We start from the raw sequence: 25,785 nt of genomic DNA, 5'->3' as shown, positions 1-25,785 counted from the left end.
TTTCGTTTTTAAACTGTCTTTCTACTAGTAACCAATCACTGGTCTCTGGGTTATACTGCCCCCAGCCAATGAATGCCCTCTACCAAGCCCCTCCTCTGGCAGCCATCTTCAGATTTTTACCGCACGTTCAAGAGTTGGGAGTCCTTGTGCTTTAGCTCTCGAGCTTTTACTACGTTTTGCATTTTTTCGAAGAGTTTACTCTTATATTTTCGGTCAATCGAGCCTCAAGCTCCACCAATTCTACTTCCGATCAACAGTGAACCGTTTTCAGAACTTTCTACGCCCCTCAAGGGCCTCTTTTCGTCAAGTTTCCACTTCTCAGAGGATTCCAGAAAATCTTTGAGGCCTACCCCGCGTGGTCATGGCCCAGGACAAGGGAAGCATGACGCCTGTTGGACCGAAGCTGTTCAGAAGCTGCCCTGGATGCGGGCTACAGAACGTCTTTGAGGATGCGCATTCTCGGTGCCTCTACTGCCTTCACAATGACAAATCGCACGTGGAGAAGGACTGTGCGTTTTGTAAGAACATGTCCGAACGGACGAGGAGGGATCGTTGTACTCGACTCGCCAACTGGCTGGAGGGGAAGAGCCCAGCAGCAGGTGAGGAGAGGAAGAAGTCTGAGTGGTCTTCTAAGACCTTTGATGGTGCTCCAGCGACGGGGGCCCAACAAAAGGCAAAGCACCGTAAGTCTGCGGGCACCGGAAGCGCCGATCGGTCGGGCTCCTCGGCTGGCAGGCAGGGCGCATAATCACCGACATCAACCATGAGCCAACGCTCTGTCTCGGGGAAGAGGAAAAAACGGAGAACCCGGTTAAGCTTCGGGAGAAGTCCCGGTCGATCCCGACGGAGACAGCCGAGGGGGAGCGAGGCGGTGACCCTCCCCCCAAGGTGAAGGCCTCAGGCGCGCCAAATTCACCCGTCTAAGGCCTCGATCGAGGGAGTTGTGGCGGTCTTGGCTAAGCCTGTAGAGGCTATCCCAGTGGAGGCAACCTCTGGGCCTAGAGTTTCCCTGCCACCACGGAGGGAATCCTCTTTTCAGCCTATCGGTAAGACCCCTGTAAAACCCTGGGCGGAGAAAGAGGGGGGGTCCGGTAGCCATTACGGACACAGATACCACCTCTGAAGATGAGCTGGCTGGCGTCGCAAAGATCCTGGACAAGAAGATCAAGGAGGTCCGGACCTACGGGAAGGATCCCGACGAGGCGGACGAAGAAAGCGACGGCGGTGCCGACAAGGAATCGCGGGCTGTGGAGGGGATGGAGGATCCTACTCCCCAACCGTCGCTCCCGTCACAACAGGTGCCTATGCCACAAGACAACTCAGGAGTGATCTTGATGGCTATTCAGGCCTTGTGTACGGAGATCAGGACAAGGTTGTCCTTACCCCCAGCGGACGATCCAGCGGAGCCTGGACCGTCGGGAAGCCCACCGAACAAGCGGTGGAGAACTCATCCCCCTCCTCCTTTTCAGCCTGTACAGCCCTCACAGCCTTCACCTCCTTCCCCTCCTCCGAGGGATGAGACGGCGAAGACGGGGACGGATGACGACGGTGGCGACGACGGAATGGACCTTCCATCACCACCCGCTCGGGCCTCCCCTCCCGACGAAATTGGCTCCTTCCAGGCCATGAGTGCCAGGGCATCTGAGCTCTTCCAGCTTTGCCCCGAAGAACAGAAGAAGGAAGGTTTCCTCTACCAACGGCGGGAGGCCAAGAGGGTCCTTTCGGTCCCGTTACTGGATGACATCTGGCATGAGGGGCTGGTGCTCCTGAAGAACCCATACACGGCTCCTGCTAAGAGAGACCTGTATGAGGAGAAATACCAGGTCCCGGATTCCGCCCCATGTGCCTCAGGGCACAGCCGTCCCCGGATTCAGTCGTCTCCGCTGTGGCCAAGAAGAAAGCGGCGGCGGCGACAGCTTCCACTTCAACTTCCCCTTCGGACGCTGTGGGAAAGAAACTGGACGCCATGGGACGGCAGGTCATCTCATCGGCGGCAATGACCATTAAAGCGGCCAACGCTCTCGCGATTGTGGCTCGCTATGACACGGAGCTGTGGTTTGAGATCGCTCCCCTGCTGGACTTCCTCCCGGACGACAAGAGGGCTGAGGCTCTGGAAATCCTTCAGGAAGCCGAGGTGGCTTCGGACCATGCAATTATGGTGGCCACGGACATCGCTGACACTGGCCTTTGCCAGATGGGCAACAGCGTTTGCCTTCGCCGGTGCAGCTGGCTCAAAGCCACAAACTTCCGCCAGGACGTGCAGAACAGGGTTCTGGACATGCCCTTCGACGGGAACAACCTGTTTGGCAAGATAGTGGACGAGTCACTGCAGGCCATCAAGGCGAACACCGAGACGGCTCGGGCCTTGGATGTTCTTCAACGACGACGGCCGTCCTTTCGGAGCACCAGAGGCAAGCAAGGTGCCTCCAAAGGATTCGGCGGCGGTTCCTCATCGTACCGTCAAGCGGCCTGCTCCTCATCGCAGGAAGCCTACAGAGGACGCGGCAAGACAGGGGTTCTCGTCGTCGTCATCAAAGGGGCCAAGGCGGAAAGACCATGGGCAAGCAGGACTGACTCGGCCGTGGCGTCGGGCCCTCACTCAAGCACCCCGGTGGGAGGCCACCTGCCGAATTCGTCAGCATGTGGAAGTCCATCTCCACCGACGGTTGGGTGCTAGATGCCCTGGCCCGCGGGCACACAATGGAATTTCAGAGAAGGTGTCCCCGTATACCACCCGTGGCCAGGAATAAAAACCATGTCCCGCAACTACTGCGGGAGGTACGAGCGATGCTAAGGAAGGGGGCCATAGAACTCGTCCCAAAAAGGCTCCGGGGCTCCAGAGTGTACTTGCGATACTTCCTCGTCCAGAAGAAGACCGGCAGTTGGCTACCCATCCTTGTTCTTTGTCGTATAACAAGGACATCAAGTCACAGAAATTCTGGATGGTCACCCTCCAGCATGTGCTGGGACAGCTGGAGAGAGGCGATTTCCTATCGTCGCTAGACTTGGAGGATGCCTACTTCCACATCCCCATTCTAAGGCGACATCGCAAATTCCTATGATTTGTGGTCCAGGGGCAGCACTATCAGTTCAAAGCCCTTCCCTTCGGATTGGAGTCGGCGCCCAGGGTATTCACCAAGTGCCTGGCACGAGTGGCGGCGCGGCTCCGCCTACATGGGATTCACGTCTACCCCTACCTGGACGACTGGCTCATCCGAGCAAAGTCAAGAGAACTCGCCGTCGACCACACAGCAAAGACCGTCCAACTGCTCACGGATCTGGGATTCTCGATCAACTTCGTGAAATCCCACTTGGTACCGTCGCAAGTTGCCCTGTTCCTCAGAGCCAGACTCGACACAGTGGCACGATTGGCCTCCCCGTCGGAGGAAAGGGCGAAGGCCATCCTGGGCAAGCTACAACGGCTGTTGACCATGGAGGTGGCCAGGGTGAGGTCCATCAAGTCCCTACTCGGCATGATGTTGTGCATCTACCTCGTGCGCCTCTGCAGGCTGCGGATGCGACCACTGCAGGAGTTCCTCAACGCCCGTTGGATGCAAGCTGCGGGCAGCTTCGAGGACAAGATCTCTCTCAACAAGACTTTCCGGCAAGCGATCCGGTAGTGGGGAGTCCGCGTGCATCTGGCGGCGGGCATGGACTTCCAGACCCCGGCATATCAGGAAACAGTGAGGACAGACGCCTCCCTGGAGGGATGGGGAGCACACACAAGAGTTCTACATGCAAGAGGCCTTTGGCTCACGGAGGAGAGGTCTCTGCACATCAATGTCTTGGAGCTCTGAGCCGTGTTCTGGGCCCCAGGTCGTTCTTCCCTTCCCTCAAGGGCAAGGTGATAAGGATCTTCACAATGTTCTACATCCGGAAGCAGGGGGGCACCAGATCCCCAGCTCTATCCAAGGAAGCGAAGGATCTGTGTCACTGGGCCGTCGCCCAGGGGATGTTTCTGGTACCCTTCCATCTGGCAGGAATAAAGAACACCATTGCCGACACACTCATCAGGAAGCTGCGCTAGTGCCACGAGTGGGAACTGCGGCAGGATCAAGTGCATCTCTTATTACGACGATGCAGCAATCCCCAGATCGACCTATTCGCGACGGCGATGAACGGCAAGTGCCGGAGGTTCGCCAGCAGGATTCCCCAGCTGGGGAGCATGGGCGATGCCTTCTCATTCCCCTGGGACGGCCTATTTCTGTATGCGTTCCCGCTGTTGCTGCTGCGACTCATCAGTCAACTCAGACGGTCCCGGTGCAGGATGATCCTCGTTGCACCGGCGTGGCCGAGACAGATTTGGTTCCCGGACCTTCTGGACATGTCAACGTCCCCCTCCAGTCAAACTGCCTACAGATGCAGATCTTCTCGCCAGAGAGGGAGGCTCCATCCTTCACCACGACCCGGGGTCGCTGAACCTGCAGGCCTGGCTCCTGCAGCACTAGAATTCGGAGGGTACGATATCCCGGCGGACTGCAAGGAGGTGCTTGCAAAGGCCAGGGCGTCCTCGACTCTCAAGTACTATGGACACAAATGGAAGAGGTTCTCTGTCTGGTGCCATGCACAGAAGATTAACCCTCTGCAGATTACGGCCCCTCAAGTGCTGCCGTACTTGCTATCACTGGCCAAGGCGGGGCTGGCGCATGCCTCCATCAAGATCCATCTAACGGCTATCTCCCGCTACACCAGAACTCCGGGGCGCTCGTCGCTATGGTCCCATCTCCTGGTGAAGGAGTTCATAAAAGGACTGTTCTGATCATTCCCGCCAGTGAAGGCCCTGGCCCCGGCGTGGGAGGTCAACGTGGTGCTGACCGGGCTCATGGGGCATCCATTCGAGCCTCTGCATTCAGCGTTGTTGAAGTTCCTGTCGTGGAAGACAGCGTTTCTTGTGGCCATCACCTCCGCACGACGAGTGGGAGAGATCCAGGCCCTCTCCTGTAAACCTCCATACCTAACATTCCACGAGACGAGGGTGGTGCTGAGGACGCGCCCCTCCTTCATGCCCAAGGTGCCGTCGGGCATCCATCGCAATGAGCTCCTGGTGTTACCTGTTTTATTCCCGTAGCCTATGTCGCCGGCTGAGAGGACTTTGCACTCGATGGATGTAGCTAGAGCGCTGAAGTTCTACGTGGACCGCACGAAGAGCCTTCGGAAGACATCACAGCTGTTTGTGAACTTTGGGCCTGTGAACCAAGGGAAGGCCCTCTCGAAGGCTTCCATTTCCAGGTGGCTCTCCGGCTGCATCATGCATTGTCACCGGTTGGCAAACAGACCTTTGCCCGGCCGTCCGAGAGCCCATTCGACCAGAGCGATCGCTGCTACCATGGCGTTCCGGTCTGGTGTGCCCCTGCAGGACATCTGCACCGCTGCTACGTGGAAGTCGACGCACACCTTCATGAGATTCTACTGCGTCGACCGGGATTCCAGGGAGGAGTCCAGAGTCGGCCAGGCAGTGCTGCGCAACCTGTTCGCTTGCAGTTGAGCCTGGTGAGGAGAGGAGGTAAGAGATTCTTAATGTTGAGTTGATGAAATGCTTAATGTTGAGCCTTGCCACCTCCTGTGGTTGTGCATGTGTGTACTGCTATGTATTCTTGTATTCATGAGCATGTGAATCCATGCCAGACCCTATGCTGGAGAAGGAACAAGTTACTTACCTGTAACTGTTGTTCTCCAGCATGGGTCTGGCATGGATTCACATGCGAACCCTCCCTCCTACCCCTCTGCGGCTCTTCTCTTGGTCCTACTGCCACTTTACGTGCTACCAAATCTGAAGATGGCTGCCAGAGGAGGGGCTTGGGTAGAGGGCAGTCATTGGCTGGGGGCAGTATGACCCAGAGACCAGTGATTGATTACTAGTAGAAAGACAGTTCAGAAACAAAACTGATTTTTTTCTTTACCAAGGATTACCAGCCTGACGAGGGGGAATATTCATGAGCATGTGAATCCATGCCAGACCCATGCTGGAGAACGGTTACAGGTAAGTAACTTTTTCCTTCCTCCTCTTCACCTCCCTTTCCTTCAGCAAGGGCCAGGCCGTTCCGGGTCTTTTCGGTGAACTGTCTTCCCCATTTCTTCCAGCTATCGTTCCCACCTTGGGAGGACCCCAGCCTTATCGGGGCTGTAGTGGGGGAGGGTGGTCCCCGGCAGGTTCAGTTTGTGGGCCCGGGTTCTGAGTGCAGTGACTTTGTTCCCTGGTGCAACCTCCACCTCCCCTTGCACTGGCGCTCCTCCGGTAGGGCCTCTGCTTGCTGGTTTGTCTGAGCCCTCTGTCCTCCCCTTCCCCGTAACTTTCCGGGATCTCCCCTGCCTTGTCCATTAGTTCTGGCAGTTTATTCCTCCTCTATGCCCCCCCCCCCCTTGTCAACCTCGCCACTGATGCGCTGTTCCTGTGAGGGGGGACTCACCTTTGGTTATGCTGCCTCTCCTCCTGGGGTCAGTCCGTTCGCTCTCAGCATCCTCCCTCTGGCTGGGGGCCGGGTCCAACCTCCGCTGCTTCTCTCGCCTGGCGAGATCCCTCGCCTCCTCCCCTGTTCGGCTCCTCACTTCTGGAACTGTCCTTTTCTTTATGGGAGGGCCTCCTGGTCCTTGGGTCCCCTTCCTCGGGTGTCAAGATCTTCCTCCGTTCAATTGGCTGCGGGTGCATGGCTCTGCCCGCGGCGTGTGGAGTCCTTGCACTGGCTCACAGCTTCCTCCTTCTGGCTGTGCGTTCGCTTGTAATCTGATTCAGAAAGACATTAAAAGAAAGGGGTCTTCTTCTCCTGTCTTCTAGGTGCATCCGTAGCAGAAGAGGACATTGCTGGTAGGGATCCCTGTTCTCTGTAGAAAATCGAAATGGAGACAAAAGTCAATTGGGGACTGGCAAGGGGGGCAGGTTTCTTTCCAATATAAACCCTTTCGCCTTGCTGCTAAAAAAAAAAATGTTTACTAGAATCGTTTGTCGCTACTTTCAGCCCATTTAACTTGTAGGCTTTTTCTGACTCGTTGGTGCACTAAGAAAGACGTTTTTCATTGAACATGCACAATATTTAGACATGTACTTTGTTCTGTCTTCGTCTGCTTAGCGGAACGTGCTTCTACTCCTCAGCAGAACGTTCTTCTCCATTCACTCGGTTTTCCTTCAGATCGCGTAGAACCGCGGTCATCATCTTTCAGTGCTGTGTTTTCCTCCTGTCTGAGACACAATAGACTTTTTGCTGCGCGTTGTCTCCTGATTACCCCACACTAATCTAGCCTGCTCCTGTTTTTTCTAGAACCTGGCACTGGTTCTTACTACGTACCTTCACATTTTAACATAAGACACTCATTGTTTTGCCTTGCTAAGCATTTCCTATATTTCGGCCAAATCTACCCTTTTTGGCATCCTGCCAACTATCAAAAATTAAAAAAGGTTACCCAACTTTTATTTAACGTCTTCTATGTCCAGCATTGTCTGAGGTGGCCATGCTTGCTACTCTATATGCTACTCTATGCTCACGCCTGTTTGCACCTATCTCTGAAAAAAGGCTGCATAATTGAAACACTGTATCCCTGACTGCCTTTTTTCTTTCTGTACTCTTTTAATAAGAATCCACAGTGTGTTCTCACACTGCAGTGTAACCAGTACTCACCTCTTTTCTCCCCTCCCTATTCACTAGCACCCAACTTTGTCTTAGCACACTGTCTCTTCCCCTATTAAGGCCATGCAGACATTCCTCCCGTGTTCAAAAAAGGTTAGTGATCCTCATCTATAAGATATAAACCAACACCATTATGTACATTCGAATAATGTTATTTTACTTACTCTCATATGTTCTCTGAATTGGCTCTGTACCAAATTTTCTTGTATGGTTAACTCCATTTTGATTAACCATACCCCTTTGATCCTTTATTAATCCCATTAGCTTTTTTACTCATTATACTGCACATTTTTCAATTATGGCCAGCAACCTTAATTGGTGCAATTTTTTTTGGGGGGGGGGGGGATTTTTTTAATGATTTATACTTTTTTACTATTTTAATATCCAATCATTTATTCATTCATTTTTCCATTCATTAATTTCTTATGTATTTCACCTAATTGACATCAATTTTTTGAACTGAGCTTCTTATTCCTATACTGTTTAATGTAAATCATTTATTTTGATCTTCTCCTAATTCATTTTTCCTGGACCCATGCCAAAAAGGCCCATAGTTTACCTGCCATTTTGCTCTCTCTCCAAGCCTTTCTGAAATTATACTGAACTCCATTATATTATGGCTACATGCAATAAGACTTTTCCTTTTTTCTCTTTTTCTAGTGTTCGATTTTCTTAAAGAAACACCACTTCATCCTTTGTTTAAGTCTTATCTAGATATGTCGTCATCAGTGACGTCAAGCTACCTAGATCCTTTCATGAGAACCATTACTGTCGACCATGGTATGCCCTTTTTGTCCATTCCCTTGATCATTAACCATTTTTTCTTATACTATGGCTGTTTCTAATTTTATGGGGGTCATCTGTCCCCTTCTTTGTCTATAAATATCCGTGGTCCGAAACTAAATTCATAACATATTCTCACCGTTTTCCCCACTAGGCCACATAGGCATGTGTAGCACTATGCTCATATTATAATACCAAAAACCTCTGGTTTCACCAGAAATCTCACAAGGCCTCTTGTCCTGTGCACACTACTATGAATTCACCCACGTTCACGTGGTGCATTCCCAAAAGTGGAACACACAATCCCTTGATCTTAATAAAAAATCAAGTTAAACCTTGTCATCTACTCCCTTCTTAAAATGTTGACAAGTGCCTGCCACTGATATAACAAAGATCTGCCATAACAAACTCTCCTTCAGAGATTGATAACTCATCAACAAAGACACTCCATTTATAGTTTCAAAAAACCCCCAATCTTCTAATTATCATTGAACACCTTTCTGTCTTCATCGCATAAACACGCAGTCCCAATGTCCATTAATAAAACGATGATATTTCTTCTCCCCTGCCATGTAGAATGACACCTTTTGAGCCTAGTGTCACTTATAATTCTGAATACATCGAGTTGCCTTGTGAGCTGACCTACTGTGGGTGCACGCATACACCTGTTCCGATAAAAGGATACCTTCCGTTCATAATGATAACTTCTATCATGGGTTTCAGTATTTATCTTCTTTTTACATATTTGTCGAATCTGCATGAGGCTCACTACAATTGCCCTTTGCAGTAAATCTGTTGTACACCTTTCTTGGTTGCTGTGCCTGTTGCATTTCTCAGCGCTCATGTCTGATATAATGTCTGATCCTGGGCAAACACAAACGTCCTTGACTTGTGGGCTATATAGTAGGGTGTGTGCTGTCCCCCCTCTTTACTAAAAGGTCGCCATTTTAGGTCCGTCTTGGCCACGTCAGAGGCTCTGGTGTCTTCAGTTTAGGTAGGTCTAAGTTCAACCGTCCCACTTCCTTTTCTGTCTGAGAACACCTCTCCCTTCAGGGTCACATGCACCAACACCCTGCTTCCCTTGAAAGGTTTCCCCTTCTTGGTCTGCCATATCCTTGTCCCCAACTGGTGTGGCTCTCACCTTTCTAGTCTCTGTTTTAAATCAACCTATCCACAGACAATGCTCTTGTGCTTGATGCAGAACAAGCCTCCTATGTTTAAATGTGTCCAATCTGCCTACCTTTGGCTTTCATGTGTGTGTACAATGCACTCTGTCGTATCTACATGGGTGCAGGCTGCTGATTGCAAAGCCCGCTGTGTTCGCAGCGCTTTCTTCTGATGCACTGTCTGATCTTTGGCGAACCCTTCTCGACTTCATGGGCTATATGCTGGAGGTTGAGCTGTCCCTCCCCACCCCCCTCTTGAGAATTGTCCATTGTATAAGTACCCTTGGTTCCGACACGTTTGCTTTATATGCCCTGCCACGCCACATGCCGAACATACAGGAGGGAATCTCCTGACTTGCCCATCCTGCGTACCTTGGTTGCTGCCTTGGCTATTCTAAAAAGCCTCCTCTTCCTTGGCCTACAAGCCATCTCTTGCTCCAAAATCTGTTCCCTTTGCCTTTTAGCATACGCCCATCGCTTCCTTAATCCATCTGGCACTTATTTGCCCATGGCGTGCCCACTGATTGCCGCCTTCCCAACTTTTTTCTTCACTCGTCAACACCGTCCTTCCCACGGCATGCCTGAGTATTTTCTTTTTTGAATCGGCATTGTCTGTAGTGTACTAATCTCATATACTTCCATAAAATCATGTGTGCACATTTGAATAGATGCCTCATTCGCTTCTGATTTGCAACACTATTTGCCACACATAAAATCAGCAACTAAATTAGCACTTCTTAACATGTGACCAATAATAAAAACATTCATCACTATTCCATCAGGATTACTTAGCCAATCCTTTTACACTAAGAAACAGATTCTATAACTCGTAAACAATGTCTCAGTGGGTCTTTCCCTAACCTACACATGGCTTCACCGCTGTGAACATCCTTGAATCATAAAAACAATATTTTTCAAACAGAATTTCAACCATTCAGTCTGAGGTTTTAGTTTCTTCAACACACCCATCACTAAGGGGTTAACTTTCTTCACCCACTTCAAGTCAAAAACAAGGGCTTCCTTTAGCATCAGTTTTTTTATCACCGCACATTTACCTTTCTTCCGTGCAAACTGAGAACTATTCTTGCAATGACAAATTGGTTCTGGAACCTCTTTATCTTATCTGTTCTCCCTTGAGTGAAGCACCGTAGGCGCTTTCAACAGAACTCAACTCACTGTTCTACTGCATGCTTTTTCATGGCTAACTGTCAAGCTACGCATTTTATTTAAACCTAAATATCTCCTTTTCTGCACAAGTGTTCCTTTTAAGTCCTGTATGCATTTCATTAACATTCAAGCAAGAAGGAATGTACTGACAGAATTCTTAAGTAAGCAGTTGGCTTGGAAAAAGCAATTTTTACCATGTTGACATTTCTGTCGTATTATCTTCACTTTGTTTGTACTAAAACAAGTGTGTTTTTTTGTCGTGTAAAGTTATTTGAGCAGCTTAAACTGTCTATTATTTGTAAATACAAGAATTAACCCCGTATTTACTATATTCTGTTTTTACAAGGGTTCAAAGATGATCACATTTTCTAACTTCTTCTCCATTATCAAACCTAAGATTTATTTTATCACGATTTAAATGACGCACACAGATGCATTCTCATTCTTAGCTCACTTTTACATCCCTCACATAAATCTTCGCCTACGTTCCTCGAGACTATACCTTTCCCCTAAAAACACTCCTACAGAGTTTGAGTCATTCTCTTAAGACAGTCTTTAAACTTGTCCATCGCCTACGTCACCCACTATTGGGGCTCTAGATATGACTCCTTCTGATACATGCTATGACGCAGGACGCTGGGCTTAATCGACTGTGACGCTCTTCATCTCACAGTTTCGTAATTGTTTGGTGATCCTTTCCTCAAGTCATTTACTTATTAACTCCTCAACGCTCATCGTCTTGAGTTAGTTCCCCAATCACCCATTATTATTCTAAACTACTATTTTTACACTTTAAACCATTGCTTACCTAAAGTAAAAGAAAACATTTCTAAAAAAAAAACCCAAAGACTAATTAAATACTTTTTCTAAAATACCATTAAAAAATGACCAAAATAAAAAAATGTAAATGTCCCCCAAAATAATTACATTACTAAATATTTTTTCTCAAATATCCCCCAAAATAATTGTTCTCACATGTCCCCCAAAATAATCTTTCTAAAATATTAAATAATGAATTAAATACATTTCTGGGAGACTTAAAAAAAAAAAAAAACTAGCCCCCCAAAAATAGCCGGCCAATCCATAGGTGCCAAGGAGCCCTTCCATGCTATCAGGTCTGGAAGCCCCCTCTTATCAATGATGTGCGGGCATCTGCAGTTTGCCCCATATATATATATATATATATATATATATATATATATATATATATATATATATATATATATATATATATATATATATATATATATATATATATATATATATATATATATATATATATATATATATGGGGCAAACTGCATATATATGGGCGATATATATATCGCTCTCTCACTCTCTCTCTCCTGTTAGCATGTACCTTATATCTAGGTCTTTGACCCTAGAGTGAACGTCCGATCATCGGTCTTTATCTCAGGGTCCCATCTGAAGATGACATGTGTACAGGAGGGCCCAATGCCCTCCTAAGGTCTTGACATCTCTGGATCAGGGAAGGCCTACTGGAGACCAAGTATGAAAGCAGGCAAAGACTCAGGCTGGATTTCAAAGGCATCTTTATTTTCCAGGGTACTGCAAAGCAGGATACAGCACACAGCAGAAAAATCAGCATCTCCCAACTCTCTCTTGACTTCAGTCCCTAATATACAATAATTTAGTAATTAGCATCATTCGGTTTGAGGGGGTGGGGGTATGTCTCGTGTACATTCAGTAGGGGGGGCGGATATCTACCCCCTGTACATTTCTATCTTTAATCTGATTGTCTGAAAATGCGATGCATCTTTGAGATGAGTCCTGTTCACAATCAAAGATCACTTTGCTCACCCCGGTTCCCTGGCAAGTGGTCTCTCCTATGGTTCATCTTGTCTGGGCCTCTTAATATTGCCTCAGACAATGGCTTGTTACAGTTGTTCTCCTTATCCCGCTTATTTACAGTCTGCCAAGAAATACCTCAATGTAGTATTACGCTTTTCGGAAAGGCTCAATAAGAATGGTGAAAAGAAAGTTTCACTACATTTTTCGATTTATTTCTCATTTTAAATATGTTTTCTAATAAACTACACAGCACAATGTATTGTTCTTCTTAAAAAGTAATTCTGAAACGTATAACTGTATGTGAAAACGACATGGAGATTTCTGAGCAGCATGATGTGGGTGACATGATGCCGGCGGTGCCAACAAGTATGGACCTAAGGTTCAATATTACTAAAGTACATGCTCATTGTAAGGCTTGTTTATAAAAAAAAAGTTGTTTCCCTTCCCAGTGAGCACTGTCACTTCAATTACTCTGGGTAGCAATTTTTTTAATGCATAGCCTTGTGCCATTACACAGCCTAGGTGGGTTGAGATTGTGAAGCAGCATGATGGGTGACACAACTTTCAGTCGAATGTGACGTGGTGGCATTCCCGGGTGGTCGAGTGAGTTGATGAATTTGGTTCGATGGTTTACAGCTTAGTCAGCATCCACCACTGTATTGATTGAGTTGTAACTGTGCCTGCAAGCATATTCTGAATCTGATCCTAGGGCATGTACCTCCAGTTTTGTTCCTCGTGTCGGGACCGGTCCTTCTACGCCCACTTTGATTTTTCGCCGATTTCAGACAACCATCTTGTCTGTGAAGGTGCTGAAATCCAGGGTAAAAGGTGGGGTGTCCAAATGTCATGTAGCCAGTAATGTCTGCAGGGTCCTAACACGTAACTATGCAGAATGTGGTGCAGATTGGTGAAACAGTGTGGTATTGTATAAGGAACAAAGCTTTGCCAAGAATCCTGTCACAAACAAATGTTCACTATTATATAGTGGATGCAGCAGTACATCTTGTCCAGTGTCCTTGTTCCCAACCATTGACAGTAAGGGGTGAAGTTCTGGCTAGCTCATCATCATTATCATCATTATCATCATCTGTAACACATAAGGAGAATAAACATGTGACCTTTTCTTTCTTTCAGCCCTCCATATATTGTGTTTCAAGGTGGGATGCCCCGGGCAAGCTATGGGGACCGGCACAGCATTTCTGCCATCCATGGAAACCAGCAGACTGCCTTTGACTTCACCTCAAGAGTTATTGATTTCTTCGTCATCTCTAATGCAGACTTGGCAGCAGGTACACCATAAAATAGGATTAGGATGTAGTGAGGTGGAACACAGCAGCAAGTAGAACTTGGATTATGTTCCAGACTGAGCAAAGTTACAGATCCTTTCAGTATGTGTGGTTCACAGCAAAGTCTGGTGGTAAAGAGCTTGCAAATATAATGTGGAAGGAGAGCGTGCAGAATGTTTCATCAGGTACATGAGGCGGTTTCCAAAGACATGTGCTCAGGACAACAGAGACCATGTGGGGGCAGGACCTTGAAGGGGGAATATCTTGTGTGTCAGTTGAAAGAGAACGTTTGAAGATCTTGTGAGCAGGCACAAAGTGAGCCAGGACCTGGTGAGAGGGATTTCAGTTGACCATGGGAGCAGGTACAGCATGGTACAGGTTCAAGGTAAGCAAAGGGGTGTTGGATCTTATGGCAGGTACAATGTGGAGAACAGTCTGAATGGAGAGCAGTTACAATCTCTGAGCAAAGGTTATTGAGATTAACATTTGCAGCATGGATCTTTTCTAGGTGTACTTGCTTTCACTACTCTTGGATTTGGAATGACCTTGAAATACAAACATTGAGCAAATGTTCAATGACGCCTCTTCGATAAAACTACTTGCGACATCCCAAACTGTATGCTGCTCTGTGATTTGACACCATATTCAGATGCCCTTTTCCACCATTGCATTGTTTTGACAGATTTGAGTTATTGAAGTTTTCATAAGGGGGTCTTCATTCATGACCTTTTAGATTTATCTGTGTGGGTTGAACACATTTCAACAAACTCTTGACAGAGCATTGATATATTTAAAAAAAAAAAAATCGTATTGCTCACCAAAGGTTTTGCTCCTTTAAGGCTCTACACCAGGCATCTGTCACGAACCAATGCACTGCAGCAGGTACCAGAGTTCAGTTTTCTCCTGGTTGACAAAAGCATCCCAAAACAACTTTGGATTGTTTTATATGCTGGCTTTTTAACTCCAAACATATCCCCTTTTTTGTCAAATACGTTCTTATTTAGATGGAAATAAAGGAGCATTCGATAGACCCACTCATAAATGTGTTCATTTTGTTGAAGAAAAAAGGGATTCACATCCCTCATTTAGAAAGAAACCAGCATCCTATTTCGACTTTTAACTTTAATACTGTCCAATACTCAGGACCGAAAATTGCAAACGCCACAACACAGGCCTTGTTGGCAGGAGGTCAGAAAGGAGATGGTGAAATAGGTGTGAAGTTGTGAAAAGCCTACAAAAACCTTGAGAGAAAAACTAAACTTGGCTTTGCTCTCCAACCCCCGTAGCACTTTGGTCATCCAACACCATTTCCACTAATGTGTTGTCATCATAGTCCTTACTACATCTACCAACATTTACTCCTGTCTTTCCATCACTAATCTATTAGACTTTACATACAGACATAGAAATAATGTCCCCTTGTGGACCCCTGTCTGGTGGGGGATATGCCACAGAGACTGTGATCACATTTTTAGCCAGTTCTCTAACCTCCAGCAGTTCACACCTCCTGTAAAATTATCCACTTCCTAAATCTGGGAATATCAGAGTGTTTCCCTCCCTTCAAAAATCTCCTATTTTAAACAAAGTTATTTTTGTCGATATGTTGAATAAGACCAGAATTGTAACCCAGCCATGTTCTCCACTATCCCACAACCACCACCCCACACTTAAGAACTTTGTCACAGATCCTTTTAAAGTCTCCTCCTTGGAGATTGACGCTCCCTGAAGGTGTTCTCTGGGGTAAGGGCTACAAGAGGTCACCAGAATAGTTCCTGCAATTACTTTACCGCTTTTTGCACTCACACCAACCATAGGGTCCCCATCACCCAGGGGATGTTCCCAGTGGAAGAAATCATCCATAAAAGATTGCAGGCTCCCCTCTTCGACCTGGGGTTTGGAAATCTTGGACCCTCAAGTTGGCCTCCTTCACCTCATCTTTGAGGCATTCAATTTGCAGCTGTGCCCATATCTTAATTGGGGCTGAACATCCTAGACTGTCTTTTTCTTTTTTTCTTTACAATCTTTTTTTTTAATGTACCCCTTTCATGGAGGCAAGAAGACTCCACTATCCTGGGATCACAGTCTGGTCAGAAGCCTTCCTTGTGACCTGAGAAGCTTTCAGCAGTAGCTTCTGCAAAGGTCAGAGGCAGACGTTTCCAACTGTGCCTTATTGGGAGGTACCTTGAAATACCTTACCTGTTGTTCCCCCCCCCAGTCCAAGGGTTGAAGCACCAACAAGGGTATTCTGAGATGAGTTTGAGTGGCAGGGCTTAACGGGCCACTCGCTGGAATCCATGGTGGTCAGCTGCAGGGGTCATCTGTTCTCCAGCAGGTTGCACTTCTTCGTAGAAGTCTTGGTTCCAAGATGATCTGCCAAATAGCTGCAACAGACATTAGGATGACAGAGGATGTGGACTGGGATCAGACAGTCCCAGCCCCCTCTGGGTCACACACACAGAGTCCACTTGCCCGCGAAAGCAGCAGCTTTCACCAGGAAAGGGGTAACCATATGACATTTCCTGGCCTGAGAACACAGGAAGAAGGCCAAAGGACAAGCTGGCCAAAGAACAAGCCCATATCTTGTGGCACAGCCATTTTAGAGTGATAGCCACCTTTAGTAGCCATTTGTGGTAAATGCAAAAGTGCTGGAGATAAATATCACAAAAATAGTAATAAATCACACAGCTGCCACCAGCCTGTCTTAGACACATTGTCAAAGTAACCACAAAGTCATCAGGTAAACAGATACATATACATATATATGTATTTTTTATGTTATGAATTGTGTTTGGGTTCATCATAAACCTTTCACAATACATTGTAACAAAAATCACATTAAAATATTAACACAGAGTAAACTCTTGTAAAAAGACTGTTAGGCAAGATTGTATGCAGTACCCTTTGGGTGCACTGCAATAACCTTGGCCTCCTGTCAATAGGAACTACACGGGGTGGTAGTGTGGCTGAGCACCCAGGCTTATCTCAAGAGGGGTCAATGTGAGCAGTAATGTTGTGACCCAGAGTTTCACAGTAGCATTTATTCAAATAAACACTTATACTCAAGGTTGCTTGATAAAACAATTATTAATTTATTTCACAGTCAGTTGTATAAGCCTTCTTCAGAAGGGAGCAATGTATGCAACACTTATAATACACTTCAAAACACACTCTGGTTCTCTAAATCAGATGTTACCCATTGGGGATGGCACATAGACACTTACTACACTCTCAGGTGACTTAAACAGCTAGGACACTGTGGACATTGATTTATCACTGGTATATTTAGAGCAATACTGAGTTTGGTGTAAAAGATAGAAGAGGGGAATAAAACAAAGGTTAACAAATAATTTACAAACAGGTAAGTACTTTTAAGAACCTTCCAATGTCAAATAAGTTTAACCCTTTCCTGAGGAAAAGATAAAGCACAGAGTCAAAGGGAAAAAGAATCTCCCAGGGAGCCAGGACAGCCAATGGTAATTGTACAATGTCTAGGGGAGCTGAAGATCTTCTTTGCAGGTAGGTAAAAAGTCTTGCACAATGTTTTTAGAAATGTTTGTATAAAATAGAACACTTGAATGGCCACATGCAGGGAAGCTTGTGAGGGGCAAAGCTATAGCAACTCTGCAAGCTAACCAAGACAGGTCTCAACTGAGAGCAAGCAAGCCTACACAACAAGAGGTAAGTTCTCTTAGACTTTACAGTACCTCTGGTTAGAAGAAATGGTTCCAGCTGGCTTCTGTTCCTGTGCAGCTCTGCAGATCCTGTTGTTCCAGAGCTTCAATCGTGGGAACAAGAGGGAGGACGTCTTGGGACTCCTGCTCTGCAATGGAAAAGTCTGCGGCAGCAAACGGGTAAACTTCAATTCAGCGGTTCTTCGGTGTTTCAGCTCCTCCCGCCTGACAGCAAATAGCAACACAGCGGTTCTCGGATACCACTCTGGACTTTCCTTGTATCTGGGGTCCAATACTCTGTTGAGGTGGCTCAGGCTTTGTCAGTCCTGCTTCAGGGAAGTCCGGAGGATCTTCCTGGCGCTCGGGTCCGACTTAAAAGCAACGCACACAATCTGGTGTTCCTCTCCCTGGCACTTCGGTTCCAGCAGCATCAGCGGAAGTACTGCCAATTCCGAAAGGATGTCCAGAAGGGCTTACTTTGGAGTTGATTGGTCCCACCAACTCAAGGGGAGAAGTCGTCCTTGCAGGGCTTCTCTCATCGAAACAAATTCTCAGCTTCAGCACAGCAGCAGGGCTTCACCGGGCAAACCAATGGTCCAGGAGTTGCAGCAGGCGTCTCTTCCAAGTTCTTCTTCGTATTCCTTCGTCCAGTGGTCGACTCTGCCTTCCAAGCCAAAAGCCTCGCCTTTTATACAGGTTCCTTCCATTCATTACAGCCTAGCTGTCGATCACACAGCAGGGTGGCTGTCCTTGCCGGACAGCCAGCCGGCCCATCAAATTTGGGTGCATTCCTGTAACCAAGGGGATTAAGCACATACTCACTTGCAGGATTTCTAAGCAAGTCTGACCTAATCATACACATTTTGAATTTTTTTGTCAATCCATTAAAGCAACGTACCGTCCTGAAGAGGGCTATAAAACAAACAGTGGAACACCAGGGAAGGTGTTGACGACATCTGTTCAGCCGAAACATATGTAGACATCCCACAGACACCATAGCAACGTTGTCTCTTTCTTCTAAATGAACTTTGAGCTTTTGCTGTACATTGACAGTATTCCCCTGCAACAATAGCATGTGGTAACATTTTTGATGTCATGGTGATAAATGATGAATGTCCCTTACTAACACCATCCAAATTTCTGGGCACAAGAATGCAATAATTGTTGGACTGTGTTTTCTTTAAATTGAAGTTTTTAATTATCTCTGAATGTTTGTGATGTTGCGGGAAAGCATACATCATATCATTTTCTAACGAATTGTTTGTTGATTAAAATGTGTTTTTCATAATGATCACTTGTTTGGCACAACTATTTGGATAGATGAACTAGATAATCTATTCCTTTGTTTTTTCTTACTGACCACCCTTTAAGGTAGACTAGGAAAAGGGTAATTAAGCAGTTTGTTCTTTTCAAACCCTACATTTAGAATAGAACACACCTATTCAGAGGGAGTACAACCACCAGTTACTTTTAAATTACTTTACAGTAAGTCAAGGGTAGTAGACCCTGTCAGTCATGCAGTGACACTCGGCTAAGGAATTACATAGTAAACTGTTAGTCAAGAATTGATGTAGTAACCCTGTGGGAGACTACACCACCCTTGTCCTCTTGTTATTAGGTAACCCACCTATTGCCATAGGCCTGTACTACACAAGTTGGCAGTGTGACGGAGCAGCCAGGCCTATCTCAAGAGGGGTAAATGTGCGCTTTAGCAATGAAATCCACAAATCCAAGTAGCCAAGTACCACTTAAGCTCAAGGTTTATGGTATACATCATTATTTATTTAACAATCGTTTTTAAAGGCATTCTGGGGGGGGCGTGGCTAGGCAGCACGCCATGCGGTCGTGTTTCCCCTGAGCTCCACTCCATTGCGTCATGCAATTTCCCCGTTCAACTGAGGAATCTTTGCCCAACTTTGCATCCGGAACAAAGATGAAGGGATGCCAATGTTTTTGATGGGCTTTGAGGCTTAAAGTCCCTCATATGGAGCACTTTTCGGGTGGTGGAACCTGCCGGCGAGGAAGATAAAAATGGCGGCGCAGGTCTTCCAGAGCAGCCTCCGAACCCCCGATCGAGCCGCGCCAGTGCCGGAAACCCCCACGGCTGGCTTCGGCGCCAGAGAGGTGCAGCAACAGAGGATCGGGCTGATTATGGTGAGCCCCGTGGTAATGGCGAGACTGGCCTGAGGGGGAATGATCCTGCAGCGGAAGGGCCCCGGCGAGGGGGAGGTGCGGTGCCAGGGACGAGACCGGCCTGGCGGCCTGCCCGGCGGCTGGCGGACCCCCCAGCCAACAGAGCGAGAATGCCGGAGAAAGAGCGAGTGTTACGCTCACCTGGCTCCCACAGGGGCGTCGGTCGGATCCGGACGGCTGCGGTCTCCACCAACGTGAAGCGTAGTGCAGAGATGACTGACTGGACTGGCCCTCCTAATCTTATCTGCGTGACCCGTAGAAGTATCCTCCTGCAAGTGGGGAGATGGATTTAGCCACCCGTGGATTCAAGTGATGGCACCCCCTACAGTCCTCCCAACTAATCACCTCCGAAGTGCCCTCTCAGCAATCTCACCTTATATTCTTGAAAGATGAGCTCTCCATCCTGCATGGATTGCAGGGGCGCGTTGATGCCAGTTACTTCATTGGTTTGAAGGCGTGGGAGATTTCCGGAGAGTATTGACTCTGAGGTTCCTGGCAAGGTCCAGTAAGTATCAAGTTCATAGAGTTCAATATGTCCGATGTTTCACTCTTGTCCCCCCTTCCTTCCTTGTCTTGCAGCTGAGATTGTGAGAAGATGTTCTCGTAGCAGCTGGTGGAGCTCAGGTAAGAGTCTGTATTACCCGACGCTGTCCGGTAAATGTTGCACTTCTTTAACGTGTTGTTTTCTCTCTCTTTGCAGGTGCGGCACATGAAGATGTGGAGAGTTATAGAATGCCTTCCGGTGGTAAATCAGGTAAGTCTATGATGATAAGAGTTATATTTGTTGGTTTTCTCGGCTCACCTTATTGTTTTCTTTTGTCCCTTAAGTGCCGGAGTTCGGCGAAGAAATGATGGAGGCTGTGCCGAATCGAAAGATGCTGCGAGGACTGGTGAGTATGGCGCGGCACTGCAGCTGGAGATGCGACGCGTAAAGAAATGATGTACTTTTCAGGTCCAGAGGCGAGATGGATCCAGAATCGGGTGAGGAATTCGAAAATAGTTCCTTTTCTAACCTTGTCCTTTTCTTTCCTCTTTGTTTTAGGAGCTCCAGATTTGAGGCAGGTGTGGCAGAAGACTGGATGCAGACTGCAGGCACGGTGAGCATTACGCTGCTGGATGCAGAATAACGTGAAGCGCGTGCTGTTATTCGGGCGTGGTTTAAATAGCCTCCAAAGTAGTTCCAGGTAAGAAGTTCCCTAGAACCACGCCCGAGTAAAAAATAGTCCCTGTAATAAAATAGTCCCATCCAGGCCTCACGTTGGCTTGGACTCACTAGCAGCATGGTCTGCATCAGGTAAGTAAAGTTTATGAGCCTGGCGCCAAGACTGATTTCTATGATGAGCCTGGCGCCTAAGGCGCCAGGACTGAACCCAAACAGCCACCAGCCGGGGCTGTTGGTGTTTTAATAAGTGTCTGGATGCCTGCTCCCGGAGCTGATGGGCTTGGTCCTGATGCCCGGGGGTAGGCATCATGACAGCGAGCCCCCCCCCTGCCCCGCCGACCCTGGCTGCAGCGCGGCACCTGCCCCTGGAAGCTCCGCTCAAGGCGGCGCTGGTGGCTGTGGGCCGCGCCTGGGGAAGCCAGCGGGCTGGCCGGGAGAGTCCCCCCGCCCCCCTGCGGGACGAGGAGCTGGCTGCCCGTGAGTAGCCCCAGAGGAGCATCGAGACTCGCCGAAACGGTACAGTGGTGGTCCCCACTGCCCCGCCATCACTGAGATCTGGTTGGCGGCCTGCCTGGCGTCGGGTGGACCCCCTGCCGGCAGAGCCGGAACACCAGGGACGGAGGGAGCCTCCACTGCCTCGCCGGCCCCAGTTCCTGCATGGCGCCGGCCCCTGGTGGCCGTGAGCTGTGACTGGGAGAGCCGGAGATTCCCCCCGCAGCCTGAAGTTTGCAGAGAAGCCGGGAGGATCCATAAGGCCCCGTGGGGGCCTGGTAACGAAGAGAGGAGGCACCCCGACATCTGAGTGCTGGAAAGAGGAGCAGAGGATCATACATAAACAAAGCCCTGGTGAGTGCGGGGGCCCTGGGGTACGGAGCGGGGACTGGGGTTCCCAACGGAGGAGCCTCACCATCAGCAAAAGAGCCTTAGAGGGAGACCCCAACGGCTGGGAACGGGCCCACAACAATATCATTGAAGCCTCTCATATTCTATAGGGCTCATGTGAACAGTAAAGCACAAGCTGTGAGCCCCTGCATGCCTCTCCCCTCAGGTGCTTCCGGTTGCCCTGTGAAGTCAAGTAGGTGACACCTGCAATCTCGTCAAGGGATGCCCAAAAGAGTGGCTAAAAAGAAAACACACGGCATTCAGGCCTACCTAACACCACAGCCTGGAGACCCACCCCTTACAAACATCACCATGGCTGAAATCCACCCGGCCCCAGCCCTGAAGCTGGCCTCTAACATGGCTATGCCCAGAGAGGATTTAGAGGGAATGTTTAGGTCCTTTAAAGACATCACCCTGGAAATTAAATAAGAAATCAAGACCTCTAAGGACTCGCTAGCCCAGTCACTTGCAGACCTCACGTCCCACCTTGGGGGGGGGGCTAGAATCTAGAGTTAATGACCTGGACAATGTAACCTGTGTGCAATCCCATGACAATGAAGCCCTGGCAGGAAGGGTAAAGGCCATTGAGGAGCACCTTGAGGACATTTGGGCAAAACAGGCCGATCTGGAAAACAGGTCAAGACGAAATAATGTGTGCCTTCGTGGTGTTCCCCGGCAGATCTCAGAATATGTAGACGCTATTTAGGGCCCTCCTTGACCTTCCACCAAATGAAGACCTAAAGCTAGATAGAACCCACCGGGTGTATTCTTCAGCCCAGATGAGGAGAAACCTACTCCCAGATGTGCTCAGTTGGGTGCACTTTTATCGCCAGAAAGAAGACCTCATGGCTGCAGCCAGGAACTCAGACTCAATACAATTCCAAGGCGCAAAGGTACAACTTTTCCAGGACCTGGCCCCCTACACTCTGGCGTGCAGACGGCGACTGCAGAGGGTAACATCCTGGTTAAGGGCCCGAAAGATCAGTTATCGCTGGGGGTTCCCATGCAAGCTGATGTTTGAACTCCATAATCAACATTACATAATCTCCTTGGAAGAGGAAGCGAAAAGCTTGATGGCGGAAACGCCCGATTATGAGGACCCTGACCCGCAATCCCAGGAGGCGAATGGTTCTGCCTTACGTCACCCGCCAATGGCTCGACGGGGGAGGTCTCGACGTCGGCCACAAACCGCAGCAAACCCATGCCGGGAATTTGGCCTAGAGAAAGCAACCAAAGCCCCAGAAGAGGTTTCGCCTCCAGCATCGTCATAGGGAGAGAGTTGGGCAGCAACCTGAGCTGTCTGCGGGTGAGAGGCACAATCTTCATTGAGGAGAAACTTCCACCTTTTGAATCTCCATTTGGCCCCCAATGCTATCCGGAGAAGGACATTTTCCTCGGTGGGGCGGGGGATCCCGGACATCGTTAGATGCCTACCCTCTTATGCTTAAAATGCGCCTAAGAGTGCCTCACCTACAGCCTGCTCTGAGGGGCCAGAAAGGGACTAACCCACTTCAACCAACGTTCATTTGAAAGTACGGCAATTCTTCGCCACTCTTGAATTCCTGATTAGCTCGCCGGAATGGATTGCGCCCGACATATTTCATATCTGGTTTAAATTACCTCGGGGACTAGGAACAATGCAATTTTCGATGAAACTTTTTCTTTGAGTTTACTGTGTTCACCCACACCCTGAAGCCGGTAGGAAGATGTTATGTTTTGACTCGCCACAATCCTTATTCCTGTTGCACCGCAATGTTCGATCTAAAGAAGTATCGTACTCCTGACTTGGTTAGGAGAGCCTGCTTAAAGCGAAAACCTGAGTGACTGTACCATTGCAACCCTTAGTTATAAGTTCATCTCACTTAATGTGCAAGGCCTGAACTCCACCCTGAAACGCAAAGCACTCCTCCATAGGCTAAAGTCCTTAGATGCATCATTCCTGTTTCTCCAGGACACTCATTTACAACCGGCTGACTAATTCTGCCTAAACAATAGGCTTTATCCCACCAAATTCTTCACCTCAAGCGGGTTGAAGAAATGAGTGGTTGCCATCTTGGTGCGCAAGGGGATTTCCTTTAAGACCTTGGGAGTGGTCCGAGATGAGGAGGGAAGGTTTCTGCTGGTCAATGCCATACTGGATGGCAGTAAAGTCACACTGGTTTTCATCTGTGCCCCAAACACTAACCAATACCAGTTTTTCATGAAGTTATCAAAAGCCTTATTTGATCATGGTGAGGGGGAAGTGATTCTAGGTGGGGATTTTAACGCTGTGATCATCGCCTTAGTTGACAAAACGCTACCACCAACATTAAATGATAGGAACAACTTAAAGGCTCTCACCTCACTGTTGAAAGAACGTTCCCTGATCGAGGTGTGGAGATACGGTCATCAAGAGGAGAGGAACTACACATATTTCTCGGCAGTTCATGGGGGATTTTCAAGGTTGGACATGTTTTTTTATCTCAGACTCGCTCATCCAAAATGTATTGGAAGTGGATATACTCCCAGAAAGCGCTTGCAGATCACTCCCCGGTTTTACTGTCTATATCCCCTCCCCGAACTTCCCCCCCATGAAACTCCCCTGGAGATTAATGGACTTCCTGTTAGATGATCCTGTGATTTGTGCTCACATTAGAGAAACCATGAAGTTATACTCTAGAGAGAATGACACTGGTGATGTGAGCTGGGGTACCATCTGGGAAGCAAGCAAAGCAGTGATTAGAGGTCACTTAATAGAACAGGCAGCACAACGGGGAGAGCTAGGACATTACTTCTGGAGCACCTAGAGGGGGATGCCCTTAGACTAGAGGAAGCGCACAAGAAGAAACCCTCACGGCGCTGATTGAGAGACCTGCGGATGGCAAAGAAAGCCCTTGAAGCACACCACATGGGGAGGGCGGCCTACGGTATGATGCGCACCAAGCAATTTTTTTACACAAAGGGAAATAAGGCTAACAAATTATTAGCGGCCAAATTAGGTAAACGGACTAAGCAAAACACAATAGATTTTCTGCGGGATAAATCAGGCAAAGGCACCTTCTCTGAAGAGGGCAAACGCCGTATTATAGAGGAATTTTTCAGGGAACATGCGACCCCGCACAGGGGGGGACCCACCGTCCGCCAAAGATTTCATAACCAAGGCTGATCTCACTCAGCTCCCACAGTCCTCACTAGATCCTTTAGAAGCCCCAACATCGGTTGAGGAAGTTGAATTTGCCATCAAAGCCCTCCCTATCGGCAAGGCTCCGGGCCCAGACGGATTCACAAACAAGTTTTATAAAACCTTCGCTAAAGAACTCATACCGCTCCTCACAAAGCTATTTAATGTCATATGGGACACCGGTTCCGTCACACAATCTATGGCTGAATCAAATATAAACCTACTTCTAAAACCCGGAAAAGACCCGGCAGATTGTGCATCCTACCGGCCCATAGCCTTGCTCAATACTGATGCCAAGCTGTTTAGTAAAATCATAGCGCGTCTCTTGGGGGAGGTGTTGCCTACACTAATAGACAGGGATCAGACAGGCTTTATCCAGGGCCGAGCGGCCCACGACAATATTTGTAGAACAATAGATCAAATAGCTCTGGCCCCCTCCATACCAGGTCCCCTCTCACTGCTATCCTTCGACGCCCATCGGGCATTCGATAGCATGTCATGGAACTACCTGCAATTGGTCCTGAAGGGTTTTGGTTTTGGCCCACAATTCTCTAAACTGGTCCTGTTCAATTTCCGGATTCCCACCACCCGAATAGGAGTCAACGCCCACTGGACACCGCAGATGCCCCTCGGCAGGGGGACCAGGCAGGGGTGTCCCCTATCGCCATTGGTCTTTGCACTAGTAATGGAACCACTAGCCCAACACATCCGCCTTCACCCCGAAATCCAGGGGTTAGAGGTGGGAGACCAGAGCCACAAAGTAGCGCTCTATGCGGACGATGTGCTCTGTTTCTTAAGAGAGGCCCAGATCTCGGTTCCCCCGCTTATGAGTCTGCTTGACCGTTTTGCGCAGATCTCGGACTTCACAATAAACATGGCCAAAT

The 25,785-nt window shown here is 48.2% G+C and overlaps 1 protein-coding gene across 3 annotated transcripts in view; it reads left to right on the top strand.

Moving 5' to 3' along the window:
• Positions 1-25,785, top strand: part of LLGL2 (LLGL scribble cell polarity complex component 2) — a 908,486-nt gene that overhangs the window by 366,462 nt on the left and 516,239 nt on the right. For all 3 annotated transcript variants that reach the window (XM_069654770.1, XM_069654772.1, XM_069654771.1), the window contains exon 10: positions 13,682-13,836. In XM_069654770.1, coding sequence (XP_069510871.1) covers positions 13,682-13,836 — 155 coding nt within the window. The remainder of the gene's footprint in view (positions 1-13,681; positions 13,837-25,785) is intronic.

This window comes from Ambystoma mexicanum, chromosome 3q (genome assembly GCF_040938575.1).
Source record: "Ambystoma mexicanum isolate Mex_15411 chromosome 3q, UKY_AmexF1_1, whole genome shotgun sequence".
NCBI lineage: Eukaryota > Metazoa > Chordata > Amphibia > Caudata > Ambystomatidae > Ambystoma > Ambystoma mexicanum.
The sequence above is the reverse complement of the archived record's forward strand: the minus strand, read 5'-3'. Positions and strand labels throughout refer to the sequence as shown.